This window comes from Xyrauchen texanus, chromosome 27, assembly GCF_025860055.1.
Source record: "Xyrauchen texanus isolate HMW12.3.18 chromosome 27, RBS_HiC_50CHRs, whole genome shotgun sequence".
Taxonomy (NCBI): domain Eukaryota; kingdom Metazoa; phylum Chordata; class Actinopteri; order Cypriniformes; family Catostomidae; genus Xyrauchen; species Xyrauchen texanus.
This window is the reverse complement of record NC_068302.1, coordinates 23332812-23349112: the sequence shown is the minus strand read 5'-3', so window position 1 is coordinate 23349112 and position 16301 is coordinate 23332812. Positions and strand designations below refer to the sequence as shown.

The 16301-nt window shown below is 36.8% G+C and overlaps 2 protein-coding genes across 2 annotated transcripts in view; one reads left to right on the top strand and one right to left on the bottom strand.

Annotated features, from left to right (window-relative positions):
* Positions 1 to 7861, top strand: part of rimkla (ribosomal modification protein rimK-like family member A) — a 28095-nt gene extending 20234 nt beyond the window's left edge. The window contains exon 5 of the mRNA XM_052093971.1: positions 4422 to 7861. Within this exon, the coding sequence (XP_051949931.1) occupies positions 4422 to 4936 (515 nt within the window). The 3' untranslated portion in view covers positions 4937 to 7861. The remainder of the gene's footprint in view (positions 1 to 4421) is intronic.
* Positions 7862 to 8144: 283 nt separating this feature from the next.
* zmynd12 (zinc finger, MYND-type containing 12) overlaps positions 8145 to 16301 on the bottom strand; it is a 29559-nt gene continuing 21402 nt past the window's right edge. The window contains exons 7-8 of the mRNA XM_052093972.1: positions 10104 to 10249; positions 8145 to 9111 (exon numbers count right to left, since the gene is read on the bottom strand). Of these exons, the coding sequence (XP_051949932.1) occupies positions 8998 to 9111; positions 10104 to 10249 (260 nt within the window). The 3' untranslated portion in view covers positions 8145 to 8997. The remainder of the gene's footprint in view (positions 9112 to 10103; positions 10250 to 16301) is intronic.

Below are 16301 nucleotides of genomic sequence, written 5' to 3'. Positions count from 1 at the left end.
TGCTCCCCTTTCCTGCTCTTGACATTTTATGTCAAATAAGTAATGTTAGGTCTTAAATTGGAGCAACAAGTCTTTCATTCATAAGGTCATGCATTAAACGTTGTACAAGGTATTTTCTTGTTGCGTTTAAGTAGGGTGACCGAATGTGCCGATTTGAAGAGGCGTGTCCCGACAATTCTCTAAACATTGTAATTATGTCCTGGTTTCGGCTGGTAGGCTCACTGATTTTTTTTCTACTTACATTTGATGCACTCCTTTTCCTTCTCACTTCCTTCCTTCTCGTCTTTGGTATTGTTTGCAGAGAAGAGAAGCAATTTCGAAGCGTTGCACATTGATTTGCCGATACTTCCATTCTAGTCTTTCTGCAAATCTGCTGAAATGTATCTGGTAGGGCTGCGCGATTTGGGGAAAATTTAATATTGTGATTTGCGATATAATAACTAAATGGTATCATAAGTCAACTTGCTTGGTTATCAAGGAAAATGCACAAATAGATTACTGATAATGCTGAAATGTGTATTTCTTAACTCAAACATACAAACTAGCTCAAACATACAAACTAGCAACAAAAAACACTATAAATGAACAGTGTTTTCAAATTAAAATGATATTTTTACTAAATAAAATAATAACATCTTTGCATTGCTGCAAAATTTTTAATTTCTCAATATTACACCTAAATAAAATAGAACAATAAATAAGAACATACACATTTTCATGAAATTAAGATTGTCCAAACAAGGGACATTTAAGCAGGATGAACATGTACTTTGTATAAACTCTTTTGAAAAGGAAACTGGATATAAAAGTGTGGTTCGCTCAATCAAACCACTAAAACTGTTGTTTTTTTTTGTGTTTTGTTTGTTTTTTAAATGACAACTGGTATGTCAGGGTTCTCACGGTCACAGAAAAACAGGTGTCTTTTATATATCAGGAATTTCAAAATTGTGATTTACAGGCTTTGGTAAGTTATAGAAATAAATATTAAAGAAGTAATGGAAATGTCTTTAGTGAAATACAGGGCTCCAGACTAAACAAAATGACTTGGGAGCCATTGGCTCCTAAACTGAAACATTAAGGAGCAAATGGCTGTTTTTAGTCTCCAAATCACAGAATTGCTCGATTTAGATATGCTGTTGAGAGACAACTGGTATTTCCAAATCCTCTTTCTAAAAAATCGCTTTGATCTCTTGTCAAAGTGAAATCTCACTTTTCTACTTTGTGCGGTTTCAGGTGCTGATATAAATTTGTCGTGTTGCCACGTGATGTAGCAACTTTAATTTTGCACAGTACCTCTCTCTGCTCAGTGTCGGTTATCTTAAAGCCAAAATATCGCCATATAACCAGGGTTTTTCCTGGCTTAAAGTGAGGCGGAGGTGGTACCATACTGATCAAAAAAGTGACGTTAAAAACACGTAAATGTTGGCTTTGCATTAATACACTCCTAATGACCAGGCAACTGAATACTAATGTTAATTTTGTCAGCTGTTTTGTTTTATTTAATCTTAGTCTTAATCCTGTGTCAAATGTCCTTTTTAGTTTTTATCATATTTAGTCAACCTTATCCTAGTTCTATTTATTGTTTTTGTTGTTTTGTTTGACAAAGTCTGGGCATTTTTAATGTAGTTTTTTTAGTCAATGAAAACTGTTGACATTTTAGTCATATGTTAGTAACATTTAGTTATATTGATATTTTAGCCATAAGAGCATTATTGATAAGCATTTGTCAATCTTGTCTATCCAAAACCTCTCTCTCTCTTTATATATTTATTTATTTATATATATATATATATATATATATATATATATATAATCTTATTGTTGTTGTCATTTTAGTGGTATTTTTCACACAAGATTGCTCTTATCATGATGATCTCATGATGTTGACGTTGCGAGCTGTAGACAGCGGTGGTGAGAGACGAGCGTCTCCGTGTTAGTGCGCATCAGGTGGCGGAATTTTAAATCTCTCCCGCTCAGATTGTGTCTTCCGCGACTGGTTGAAGCAGCTCTGACCGCACAGAGAATGACAGTTTTGGAGTTTGTGTTTATTTACATGTCACGCTCCCGTATTATTTGAAGCTTAATTAAGGGTGAAATATATCGCCATGCTGTGATCGGTGTTTCTATCGGACACTCGAGCTGCAGTGCTCCTCTCATCTCACGTGTCGTCATTATAGACTGGTCATCTTTTTATTAGCTGTGTAGAAAATGGGCTGTCATGTCCACACATGCACTTATTTATTTAATAAAATCGCAGAATTTTGCCGTCATATAATTGCACAGGCTGACATCGCGATTGCGATATGATTAATCGTGCAGCACTAGTGTCTGGATAACATGGCAATGACGTCATCCTGTTATTCAGCACAAGTAGAAATGCACCAATAAAAAAAATGTGTTTTCAACAACAAGCTGAATGAAACCCATCCATTTCTTCATGCAGCATGTGAATATGTAAGCAAGTATTTTTCTGTAATGTTCATTTCCCATGAGCACGGAGGTAAATCAGACAATGTCACATTTAGACAGCTACACTGCACTTTTTACGTAGTACAAGCACTTATATGTTCAAATGTGGGGGTTGTATTTTGAATTTTAGTTTTCAATTATGTGAATTTTTGTGAAGTAATTTCACAATTACACATGCAATATGCCATCATATGGGTAGGATAGGCTACATATAATTTGTACATTTAAAAAAATCTCAAATATGGTTAAATCCTGAAAAAACTAAATATAAAATACAATTTAAATTTCCTCAAACTATATAGCCTATACAGTTAAGTGCAGAAGTTTGCATAACCCTTTGGTTTTTATACGTTTCCACACCCCTTTCAGAATGTATACAAATAGAGATTATATATTTTATGTAGCTTTTGAAGGCCAGTACTACATAACACAAAATGTACTCTACACAAATCGTAATGTTCAAAAGTTTGCACCCTTGGTGGTTCTTATGTTGCCTTCTTGAAATTGTTTCCAAATTTTGTAATAGTTGTGAATTAGTCCCTCAGTTGTCAAAATCTGGACCTCACTGTTGGGAAGAACTCCAATGTGCAGAAGATGCTGAGAAACCAAATAGTTTGACTGTAGTTGGGATTTTCTTAAGAAAAATTGACATTTTTACTGCTCCGGGCAAATCAGGGATTCATGAACAATTATTACACAAACTGTCATTGATGATCAAGAAAGCAACACACCATATTAAAAACCAAGGGAATGTAAACTTCTTAACTGGATCATGTGTGTAAATTCAGTTACTATGTGGAATATATGTGAGGATGTGTAATGTCAAATAGCTTCTTCGGGGCAGTACTAAATAAAATAAAAATGCAATTAAAAAAAAAAAAAAAGAAAAGAGGGATCACACACACACATTGATTCCTTAAATGTTCTTTAGTTGGTCTTTAAAAGGTCTTAAATTTAGCTTCATTATACCTGCAGAAACTTTGGATATGGTTACAAAAAAACAGCTTGGCCTTTTTTTTTAAAGGGAGAAAAAAAATCTTCCCAAATCTTGTTATTGTCAAAGGCTATGTGTCCAATCAATCTCTATGCTATTTTTGTGCAAAATCATCTGTCACTTGGATGAAGCCAGCCAAATTAGACCGATGCCAACATGGACCGGTTTTGTGACATGTCGTCATCCTATTGTTTGTCCTATGCAGTTAATTGAATGGACATTTACTTTTGGAAAAATAAGCAAAAATAAATAATAAAATCTGGGTCCTGAAGCAAAACCAGTTGAGAACCACAAGTGTTGGGAATGAGAAACGGTTATTTTTCAGAGCACATTCCATTTTTATAATTAAAAATATTGGAACCAAATAATTTTCATGACTTGCGGTTCTGTTAATGGCTGACCGAATGTGCAATTTTCCACCAATGCGGATGGAATAGAACAGAATTTACACTCCACAACATACAACACGCTCTACCGAACAAATGAATTATCAGCACTTATTTTGTTTTTGTTTTGGTGAATCAAAAACTTCCTGAACCGCAAGTCAATCATTTTGTCATGTTTGACTTGTAACAATTACTGGATGATTGTTGATATGACACTGTAGGTAGAGGCACATTTAGTTTTGTTGTAATTTTAGAAAATGTAATGAATTAATAAAATATCTTAAAAGATCTGTGTAAACACAACATTTGCAAGAATCTGTTCTGTTAAAAATATTAAATTATCTGATCATTTGGCAACAGACTGCTGATGTAAATACCCTTGGAAGCTGGCAAGGCATAAAATCACTAACTAACTAAATTAACTGGCTACTGAGGGCAGTATATCCAATAATTTATAAAAGAAATTCTTCCTAAAAAGTTATAAAAGAATGACTATGCAGTGACATTTAATGAAACCCTACAAGGGTGTTTCCAGTAGTCTCTCTGCTCATGTTTACGTTTTCTCTTTCTAGGTGGGGTTGGAATGATGTGCCCTCTTAGTGAGCAGGGCAAGCAGCTGGCTGTGCAGGTGTGTAACATTTTGGGAATGGACGTGTGTGGGATCGACCTGCTGCAGCTGAACGACGGCTCCTTCGTGGTGTGCGAAGCTAACGCCAACGTGGGCTTCATTGCTTTTGACCAGGCATGTGGCATGGATGTGGCGGGCATCGTGGCCGACTACGCCCTCTCCCTGCTGCCAAACCGCCTCAGCAGGAAGATGTCGCTGCTATCTGTGGTTTCTAACACCAGTGAAACGAGCAGTGAGACCGAGGTGATCATTCCCACAGAGGTGTGTATCCCCAATGAGATCTGCCCACCTGGTGCTACCTGTGCCATGCCCGATGGCATCTCCAACATGAGCACAAGCTCCACCTCCAGCGAGAGTGAGGTGGATCTAAACGAAACAGGTCCTGCCCCTGTTGCCGAGGATTCCGCCTACAATATCAACTCCCTACTCGCTAGTGAGATCAAACTGTTGACTGAGTGAGCTGGAATTACAGCCACAAACACACACACACACGCATACACATACATTGAAGAGCGACACACATACTGAAGTGGACATGATATATGCAGATGCACACATGTAATCATACTAACCCTCCCTGTAAACCCCTGTCTGAGGCTGCTCCCCTGATGTTTCTTCTCCATTGACAGACTATAGAATTATTCAAATGTACAGTGCAGTTTGAAAGTGCACTAGATTGTGTACGCTCCACCCAGGCTGTAGTGCACCAGTTCAATATGAGTTTGCCACTGTAATTTGAGGGTGCATGCACTGTAGAGTGGTTTTATCTGGACTAGATTCCCAAATGTAATCTTTCAGCTACCATCAAACTGGATTCTGATGTACATACACAAACTCAAGGTCAAAGACATATTACAATCTGTATTATAAAGAGAAAATGAATGAATTTTGTCTGTTACAAACCCTTTGGTAGTACAGGGTGGCTAAAGGTAGAATGCATTGTGTGCATGGGGGAGACAGAGCAACAGAATGGACCTAAATTCAGCTGCCATCAGAGAACACACAAGCACCTAAAGGGACAGCAAAATTAAAAACTGGAAAGTTTAGTTAGATGCTCCTTCAATCTCATTAAAGCATGAATGAGTATGACTTATCTTAGGCTGTTGCAATGAATACCTGTAGTTAATTTACTGCTGTTTAGATGAGCATAGAAATTTTATTTGCTCTGCCAGTGTCAGATAGAATTGAGTGACTCAAACATTTACATTCCTAAGTGTGATGATTTGGCACACATGAACTTACCCTTAATCAATTCTCATGGGCATCTTCTACCTGGTAATTCTGTAAATTAGGTGACCATTTTCGGAATCCTTGTTGTCCACCATTTTGAACTAGTTGAAACATGTTCATGGATTGATGCTACAGAAGACAATGTGATGTACTATCCTGAATAGGACAAATATTTTAAATGAGCGTAATTTTCCAAAGTATTCAAATCTGGAATTGACCACACGCCAATCTGCATGTCTGCCGCCCCAAAGGCAAATCATTATCTCCCACATACTGGAGTCCTAGCAGTGAGTTGCATAGAGCTAGAGAAAGTTGAATTTTAAATGCTAATATTTTTACCACAGGGCTGAACATTTTGCCAACACTAAACGCTGATGATGAATAAGCTATTTGTCTTCAACAATTTGTTTGTACAAAAATCTTGCAACAATAAAACTGAAGTGTCAATTCAAAAGGGTGCTAGAGCTTCTCTTAATGCAGCCCATTGTTTTAAAGAAGTATAGATCTCTGCGGTTTCCCAATCTGTGTGCGTTTATAAACTGGGATGGGTATTTCTCAATTATCCAGTGAAAGTAGGGAATTGCAAGTAGGCAAATTGTGTAAAGTGGTTGAAAAATGCCCATTCCGGTTTGAAAACGTCCACTGATTGGGGAAACACCCATTTTTGTTCAGCAGAGACCCATGTCTTGGTTTAAAAGCCAATGATAACCAGAAAGAAAAACAGGAGTTGTATTGATTGAAGTGAATCTCCATTTATTTGTTGTTGTCAAAGATAAATTAGTACAGAGAACATTTCTCAAGTCTAATTCTTCTTTTTAACTTTAAGCAACTCTGGAAGTTCTTACTGAAATCTAAGAATCCAGATCAAATTTGAACCAAACTCCATTCACATTGGTCTTACGGTTTAAGACAGACTGCATATAACAAATGTAAAATTCACCATCCAAACCAGCTCAGAATGGTTTTCAATGTTAGAAGTCACACAGTTTAGATAAATTTAAATGCGGTTTACACTTGATTCAGAATTTCAGTGAACTTGAGTAGTTACATTTGAGATGATCCACTGTTTTAGTGTTAACTCGGGGAAGCAGCCTTGATCAAATTCCTCTCCTTTGGAACATGTGACATATTTATGCTAGACAGTCCTGCCTATGTGTATCAATCAACAAAAGGGCGAAGAATTATAAAATATTAAGAAATAGTTGCTGCGAGGCCAGATGGTTACAGACACACTTTTCTTGTATGTTTTATATTTAGTGTTGTTGTCTTTCATTTTCCTAATTTATAATTTTTTATTTTTTTGAAAAAGGAAAAAACTGGTTTGTATGCAATGATCTTGCTTGGGAAAAACAGAGGAGTGATGAAGGGTTTTAGTGCTAGTTTATCAGAAAGACATTTACCACCTGAAACACGCACACTCTTCTCACCGCCCCCTCTCAAGCGTTGTGATTTGCTGTCTTGTGTGTAATGTATTCCATAATTTCATGCATCCAGAGACCTGCTCCCTCCACCTGATCCCACACAAGAACAAGAGTCCCTGTAAAGTATGACACTTTTCAGTGTTTGGTATAACACACCATATGGTTGTCAAACGCTTTCACACACACACACACACACACACTGCCTCCCCTTCCAGTACAACACAGGAATTTTCTTCTCCCCCGTTTTCACTTTCAAATCGGTGTCACGCCAAATCAAAATACTTTGTTCAAAATTAATTCAGAATGGAGAGAGAAATTTCACGACAACAGATGTCCAGGCTGCCTGGACACTCCATCTAAATGAAGTACTGATCATTCTGATTGGTAAGGTACCAATATACTCCCTGATTTGTGTGAATTAGGAGTTTTATTCATCGGCAATTAACAGTGTCTAAAAAGGAAAGAAAAAAAAACAGCCATTGCTGCTAATTAACACATTGCTCTCTGGTATGGAAAAGGGAAATGTTTTGAGACTCAATGTGTTCATTTCATTGCCTCTTTTTTTCCTTTAAGTGGGAACCTAAATGCCAAAAAACAAGCAATGTATAATTTAAAACAAGAAATTACTAGTGATAGAACGCTAACATTGATGTTATGACATAATGACAATAATAACAGTAACAATAAAGTTTAAAAAATGTCCAGAACCTGAAAATGTGTCCGATGCTTTTCTATTTATCTTTCACCACAGAGCTCAACTGACCTTTTGCAAACAGATGGTCTTCCTCACCCCTAATAACCATTAAAGGAATATTCCGGGTTTAATACATGCTGAGCTCAATTGACAGCATTTGTGGCATAATATTGATTACCACAAAAAATTCAACCTTATTCCTCATCTTTAAAATGAAAAAAAATCAAACATCTGGGTTCCAGTGAGCCAATTACAAATGGAAGTGAAAGGAGCCAATCTGTAAACATTAAAATACTCAACTATTACAAAAGTATAGCCACAAACATCATAAACAATGTGTGTTAACATTATTTTAGTGACATAAAATCACTAACCTTTTCTGTGTAAAGTTATATCCAATTTTACAGCTTATTTGCCATGATGACATAACGCCGTAAACACTATAACAACCATAAAAATGCAGATTTAATGGCTTTACAGCTAAAAAAAAATACTCAAGTTTTAACAGAATTAATAGCTTCACATTTCTTACATTGTAAGTGCCTCACTGTAATCGTGATTTAAAGTGTTTTTTTTTTTTTTAAGAAAAGTGGGGAGGAGTTTAGAATATGTTTTGTGGTAATCAGTATTATGCCACAAATGCTGTTAATTGAGCTTAACTTGTATTAAACTTAGAATAGTTCCCTTAAAGTAGATTCACAATTGAATATGAAATTGTCCAGTATGGCCCCCTTTACACCTGATGTTAACATGTGTTTTTATTGATTCGATCACAAACGGATAGCCCATGACCACATTAAAAGCCAGCTGTAAATCCAAAAACGCATCGTCATTGGATCACTGAAACATTTAGAGGTGGTGAGGGATGGATTCCCAACTCATTCAATGGTGTAAATGAAAACGCCTTTTTTCCCCACATAAAACTTCATAATACATCACTGGTGTCTTCCATTATCTGCCAAGTGTGATCATTCTGGAGACTCCTTGGAAGGTGTAAAATGCAATCCAGCTAAACAATATCCAGATACTGTCTGTGTACGAATCACATGTTCATGTCAGGTTTAAAGCATATAGTCGGTGTGGGACTGTTCATTGTGCCGAAAATTGCAGTAATACATATCTCAAATATTTATTGTGTTATAGGAGGTCTGGAGTGTGTACTTTAGTGGGTTGTCTTATTGCAAGTGTTTTTCAGCATGTTGTAGGAGATTCTGGATGGACTCTTTCAGACTATTCTGCTCACTCAACCCCTGGATCAATACCCGAGCCTTCTTTCCATACTCCAGAGCCTATATATACACAAACATATACAAAGACACATTAAATCAATTTACATTTCTTATATTTCAAAATACACTATAGCAAGTCAGTTATCTGGAGCTGAACCAAAATAACTTTGATGAGACTTTGATGCTGAGTTTAAGAGATAGTTCACCCAAAAATGAAAATTCTATCCAGTATAACTTTCTCTGTGAAAAACACAAGTTGATATAAGGCAGAATGTTAGCCTTCAGTAATTAGCCACTTAAATTGCAGTCAACATTCAGTTTATAGTGAATGGTGACTGACTAACATTCTGCATAACATCTTTTGTATCCCATGGATGAATGAAAGACATACAGGCTTGAAACAGCATGAGGGTGAGGTTAATGACAGAATTTTCATTTATGGGTGAGCTATCCCTTTAGCTGTTGTTTGAAATGAGAACTGAAAAATTCAGTAGTAATGTGATGTGAAATGGGGGATATTTGTTGTAGTCTGACATTAGATCTGGGGGAGTTTAGGTGCATTCTATTTCAGAGGCAGAAGGAATCCTAAAGGAGTATACCGTTATGACCAGAATTGCACTGGAACAGTCTGATTCTTAATTTCCTTCATAGCTTTAGTCATTAGTGTTAATCCACAACATAAACATTCTCAAAACTAAATGTACAACCACATCTAGATTCAACCCTTCCACCTCAGCACTTTCAATATAATAAGAAGTGATGCACTGAGGAATAAGAAAAATAGCTCCATGGATATGCCCTAGACAACTTTTAGGGTGTTAATGAAAGCTATAAAACAACATCTTTGTATCTGTAGCTCTGTCTGAGCTTTGGTAAGCAGTAGTGGTTAAGGTTTGGTTATTTCCAATTGTTATTTGGTTATGTAAGGCTGTGGTGAGGAGGTGTGCATTGAATTAAGGAGTGTATTGTAAATTTGTAATATGATGGTAATGAATGGAAAATTTCAATAGCATCTTAAACTGGTATATAATTATGTGTTGTTTTTTGTTTACCTTGGTGTAGTTGTTGCTCAGCAACCACAGCATAGCCAGAGAATGAGCCAACATGGCTGACTGGTAAGGGCGAGGTTTCACACATTGTTCCTCAAACTCGAAAATACATCTCAATATCTGATCAGCTTCCATGCACTGGGACTCATCTACAAAAACACACCCATATACACACACACACAAAAGAGTAATCTTAATTTAAAATATAGCTGCAAGCAGCAATGAAAGGCCCAAGCACCATGGGTCCATATCCACCCAGTGGCTATTGGAAACCAATGCAAGGTGGACAGATGCATTTGACATTATTCTAAACAATTTTGAAGCAATATGGATAAATATAAAAGTACTATATTAAAGTCTGTAGTAAGAGCCACACTTCCTGCTGCCAAGTGGCGGCGCTAGGACCGTGACCCAAAATAGCCACATCCATGTAATTATCCCCCAAGATTAAACATACAGATGAAGTCAGAAGTTTACATACTCTTTATGTTGAAGCCATTAAAACTCATTTTTAACCACTCCACAGATTTCATTTTAGCAAACTATAGTTTAGGCAAGTAATTTAGCACATCTATTTTGTGCATGGCACATGTCATTTTTCCAACAATTGTTTACACAAAGGTTGTTTCACTTTTAATTGACTATATTACAATTCCAGTGGGTCAGAAGTTTACATACAATAAGTTAACTGCCTTTAAGCAGCTTGAAAAATTCCAGAAGATGATGTCAAAAGCCTTTAGGCAATTAGCTTCTGATTGGCTAATTGGAGTCAATTGGAGGTGTACCTGTGGATGTATTTTAAGGCCTATCTTCAATCTCCCAAAATCATGGGAAAATAAAAATAAAATAAGCTAAGATCTCTGAAAAATAATTGTGGACATCCACAAGTCTGGTTCATCCTTGGGAGCAATTTCCAAATGCCTTAAGGTACCACATTCATCTGTACAAACAATAGTACTCAAGTATAATCACCATGGGACAACACAGCCATCATACCAGACAGGGAGACACATTATGTCTCCTAGAGATGAATGTAGTTTGGTGCAAATAAATTCCAGAACAACAGCAAAGGACATTGTGAAGATGCAGGTAGAAAAGTATCTATATCCACAATAAATGTCCTATATTGACATAACCTAAAAGGCTGCTCAGCAAGGAAGAAGCCACTGCTCCAAAACCGCAGACTACAGTTTGCAAGTGCACATGGGGACAAAGATCTTACCTTTTGGAGAAATGTCCTCTGGTCTGATGAAACAAAAATGGATCATTAAAAACGCATCGTTATGTTCGGAAGAAAAAGGGTGAGGCTTGCAAGCCGAAGAACACCATCCCAACCGTAAAGCATGGGGGTGCTTTTCTGCAGAAGGGACTGGTGCACTTCGCAAAATTGATGGCATCAAAATTGATGGAATGAAAATTATGTGGATATTGAAGCATCATCTCAAAACATCAGCCAGGAACTTAAAGCTCGGTCACAAATGGGTCTTCCAAATGGACAATGACCCCAAGCATACCTCCAAAGTTGTGGCAAAATGGCTTAAGGACAACAAAGTCAAGGTATTGGAGCAGCCATCACAAAGCCTTGACCTCAATCAGATGAAAAAGCATGTGCAACCAATGCCTACAAACCTGTCTCAGTTACAACAGTTCTGTCAGCAGGAATGGGCCAAAATTCCAGCAACTTATTTTGAGAAGCTTGTGGAAGGCTACCCAAAACGTTTGACCCAAGTTAAACTATTTAAAGGTAATGCTATCAAATACTAACAAAGTGTATGTAAACTTCTGACCCACTGGGGATGTGAGGAAAGAAATAAAAGCTGAAATAAACTATTCTCTCTACTATTATTCTGACATTTCACATTCTTAAAAATAAAGTAGTGATCCTAAGTGACCTAAGTCAGGGAATGTTTTCTACAATTAAATGTCAGGAATTGTGAAAAACTGAGTTTAAATGTATTTGGCAATTAAATGTGTATGTAAACTTCTGACTTCAACTGACTTTACATCTCAATTTTAATCTAAATCACACAGTGCAGATATGAGACACTTACTGTTTCCCAATAATCCATAATTAATGTAATGCCTCACCATGGCTACATCATGCGATATATAAAAAATGTGTTCACAATTTAGCATCTTCAATGGCTTAGCATAATTTTGTCTAAATGTGGTGACAGTCTCATGAATCCCCAAGGAGGAGTATTTAAAAGTTAAAAGATTGCAATATTCAAAGAAATCCAAAATGGCAGAGTTCCTGTTGGGCGGAGGTAATAATTATAATAATGAAAGTTGTCTGGCTTAATGAGAATATGAACCAATTTTGGTGACTGTAGGTGAAAACGGGGGTGCTACAGAGGCCGTCTTACAAGCCAATTTTAAAGGGGGCTATGCCCATGCGTGAACTTTTGCCCAGCACTAATGCCAACGACTCTGATGTGTTTGCAAAATGTCATGAAATTTTAAGCATGCCAAGTGCCTCAATAACGCCCAAATATAGGAAGAAAGGAATACTAACAATTAATGTGTTGCCATGGCAACACTATTTAAGATATCAATATACCTTGATCATTTTACATCAGTAGTGTCTTGACATTATTCTAAAGAATTTTGAAGCAATTCATGCAAACACAAGATGACTATTTCGAAGTATGCTAAAAGTGCCATAGCCACATCAATGTGATCAGCCCACATTACCAAAAATACAGCTGACATTTCATAAAAATCACACAATGCACACAGAAGATATCAGGCACTTCCTGTTTCAAATTTTTTGCCATAAATGTATTGCTTCACCATGGTGACACCGTTCACAATATAAAAAATCTATTCGCAATTTAGAATCTAGAATGTCTTGGCATGATGTTGCAAAACTTTGGTGCCAGTCACATGAATCCCCTAGGAGGAGGATTTAAAAGTTCAGAGCTTGTGATTTTCAGAAAATCCAAATTGTCTGACTTCCTATTGGGCAGAGCTAATGACTGAGTATGAAAGTTATTCGGCTTGATGAGATGTACCATTTTTGTTGACTGTAGGTGAAAATGGTGGTGGTACAGAGCCCCCTTACATGTCAGTGTTCAAGGGGGCACTATAGAGCCTGCCCTGAATAACATACAACTCCATTTTGATCTAAATCACACAATGCATGCAGAAGATCTGAGACACTTCCTGTTTCCTTATTTTTGCCATTAATTTAGTGCATCCCCATGGCAAAACCATTCAATATTTAAAAATCTGTTCGCAATTTAGCATGTTGTCTAAATGTGGTGACAGTCTCACAAATCACCTAGGAGTCAATCAGTCAATTTTTTGTTGTTAATTGTTTTATTTTATTTTTTGCTATAATTTAATATAATTAATATGTAGAAGTCATTTGCCATTTTTACTTATCATTAAAATGGCTTTAAATTAAATAAACAAATGTAATTCAAGGCATTCGGTGTTAAGTAGATGTTAATATGAGCACAGAAATCATTTAGGCTTGTAATGTCACTGCAATTCTGTAGAAATAGATTTCAGTATCTTTTATTTTTGCATTTTTTCTCTGTTCATTGTCAAAATAAATGAAGTACAATAACTTTGAGTCTGCTTTCATTATTCATACACGCAACTGTTTAAATAGCCTCTAAATTAACGTTGGGCAAATAAAGACATACATTAGGTTAGAATACTGCATATCCACCTATAGAATAATTATTAAAAAGCAAAAATTAACTGGTTACCAACAAACAACTATTGATCCACGACGTTGCTACAACGTCATCATGATGGCTGGCACCATTCCAATGTTACGTTGTGCAATAAATCCAGGAATTTCACTTTTCTGGTTGTCACAACGTAATCAGTTACATTGTCACGATGAAAGGTTGACCATCAAATTACAGTGTAGACAGGAAATGGCAATGTAATTACGGTAAAATCTGTCTCACTGAAGTAAATCTCATTACGGTTTCCCGTAGCTAAGATAACTGTCTAAGCCGAGGTTATTCTAATATTTATTTTTATTCTAATATCTTGTAAACATTTTATATAACGTTGTGCAATACAATTTTTTCACTTCACGTGTGATTTGAGAGGTGTTTCCAAAAATAGTTTTATTTAGATCCCAAACTTTATATCTTACTGTCCCACATTTTATGAAAATTAAAAAAATTATAAAAGACTTGTCCTGTCCTTAGAAAAAGCTTTAAATTATTTTTTTGTATTATTGTTCTCAAATTCATATTGTTTTTATGCCAATTCCTGCCTAGTTTACGCAACCTAAAATTAGAAACAGAAATGAGGGGAAAAAATGTATTTGATCCCCTGCTGATTTTGTATGTTTGCCCACTGACAAAGAAATTATCAGTCTATAATCAAAATTATTTCAAAAGTCAAAAAATTTTATAAATTGAATTGCATTTTAATGAGGGAGTTAAGTATTCAACCCCCTCTCAATCAGAGATTTCTGGATTCCAGGTGTCTTTTATACAGGTAACGAGCTGAGATTAGCAGCACACTCTTAAAAGGAGTGCTCTTAATCTCAGTTTGTTAACTGTATAAAAGACACCTGTTCACAGAAGCAAGCAATCAATCAGATTCCAAACTATCCACCATTATTTGGCCAAGACCAAAGAGCTGTCCAAGGATGTCAGGGACAAGATTGTAGATCTACAAAAGGCTGGAATGGGCGCCAAGCAGCTTGGTGAGAAGGTGACAACAGTTGGAGCGATTATTCGCAAATGGAAGAAACACAAAAGAACTGTCAATCTCCCTCGGTCTGGGGCTCCATGCAAGATCTCACCACATGGAGTTGCAATGATCATGAGAATGGTGAGGAATCAGCCCAGAACTACACGGGAGGATCTTGTCAATGATCTCAAGGCAGCTGGGACCATAGTCACCAAGAAAACAATTGGTAACACACTACGCCGTGAAGGACTTAAATCCTGCAGCGCCCACAAGGTCCCCATGCTCAAGAAAGCACGTGTACAAGCCCATCTGAAGTTTGCCAATGAACATCTGAATGATTCAGAGGAGAACTGGGTGAAAGTGTTGTGGTCAGATGAGACCAAAATCGAGCTCTTTGGCATCAACTCAACTCGCTGTGTTTAGAGGAGGACGAATGCTGCCTATAACCCCAAGAACACCATCCCCACTGTCAAACATGGAGGTGGAAGCATTATGCTTTGGGGGTGTTTTTCTGCTAAGGGGACAGGACAACTTCACTGTATCAAAGGGATGATGGACAGGGCCATGTACTGTCATATCTTGGGTGAGAACCTCCTTCCCTCAGCCAGGGCATTGAAAATGGGTTGTGGATGGGTATTCCAGTATGACAATGACCCAAAACACACGGCCAAAGCAACAAAGGAGTGGCTCAAGAAGAAACACATTAAGGTCCTGGAGTGGCCTAGCCCGTCTCCAGGCCTTAATCCCATAGAAAATCTGTGGAGGGAGCTGAAGGTTCGAGTTGCCAAACGTCAGCCTCGAAAACTTAATGACTTGGAGAAGATCTGCAAAGAGGAGTGGGACAAAATCCCTCCTGAGATGTGTGCAAACCTGGTGGCCAACTTCAAGAAACGAAATTACAGAGACCAAATACTTAGGGTTTAGTAAGTGAATCAGACATAATTTAGCTGCTGTGTTTCATTGAGTTCATTCAGTGAAGGATTCGTCAGACTGATTCAAACCTATAACTCATGAGTTGGCGAGCTGTTTGGAGAAATTCATTAAAAGTTCCAGATCATAAGATTCATTCATTGGTTTTGAGCGCAGCAAACAAAACGCAACAGAAAAGCATGCTGTTTTTTTTTTTCATGGCCTCATTCTAACTGCAAAATCAAAACTAGTGTAAAATATAATTTCTTTAGTTGAAGCGAGAGATTCAGCGGTGGAGAAAATTGGATCAGCGGAGCAGCAAACATTGTAAGTCATATTGTAATGCTGCCCATTGTAATGCTGCTTTAGTTACTATTGGGGTAATATAAAAGGGAGAACATTTAATTTATTAACTGGAGGTTACATCAATTAGTAGTAGATAATCAAGTAACAATACTTTCAGAAAAAGAGAACCTCTCTCTGCTCTGGATAGCTTTAGCAAATCATATAAAATTGAACATCAACACAAAGAAACTATTTGTCCTTTAAATTATAAACCAGCTTAGTAAAAACAATAATTCTAATATTAATCCTTATACGGGTCCATGTTATCATTATAACCAC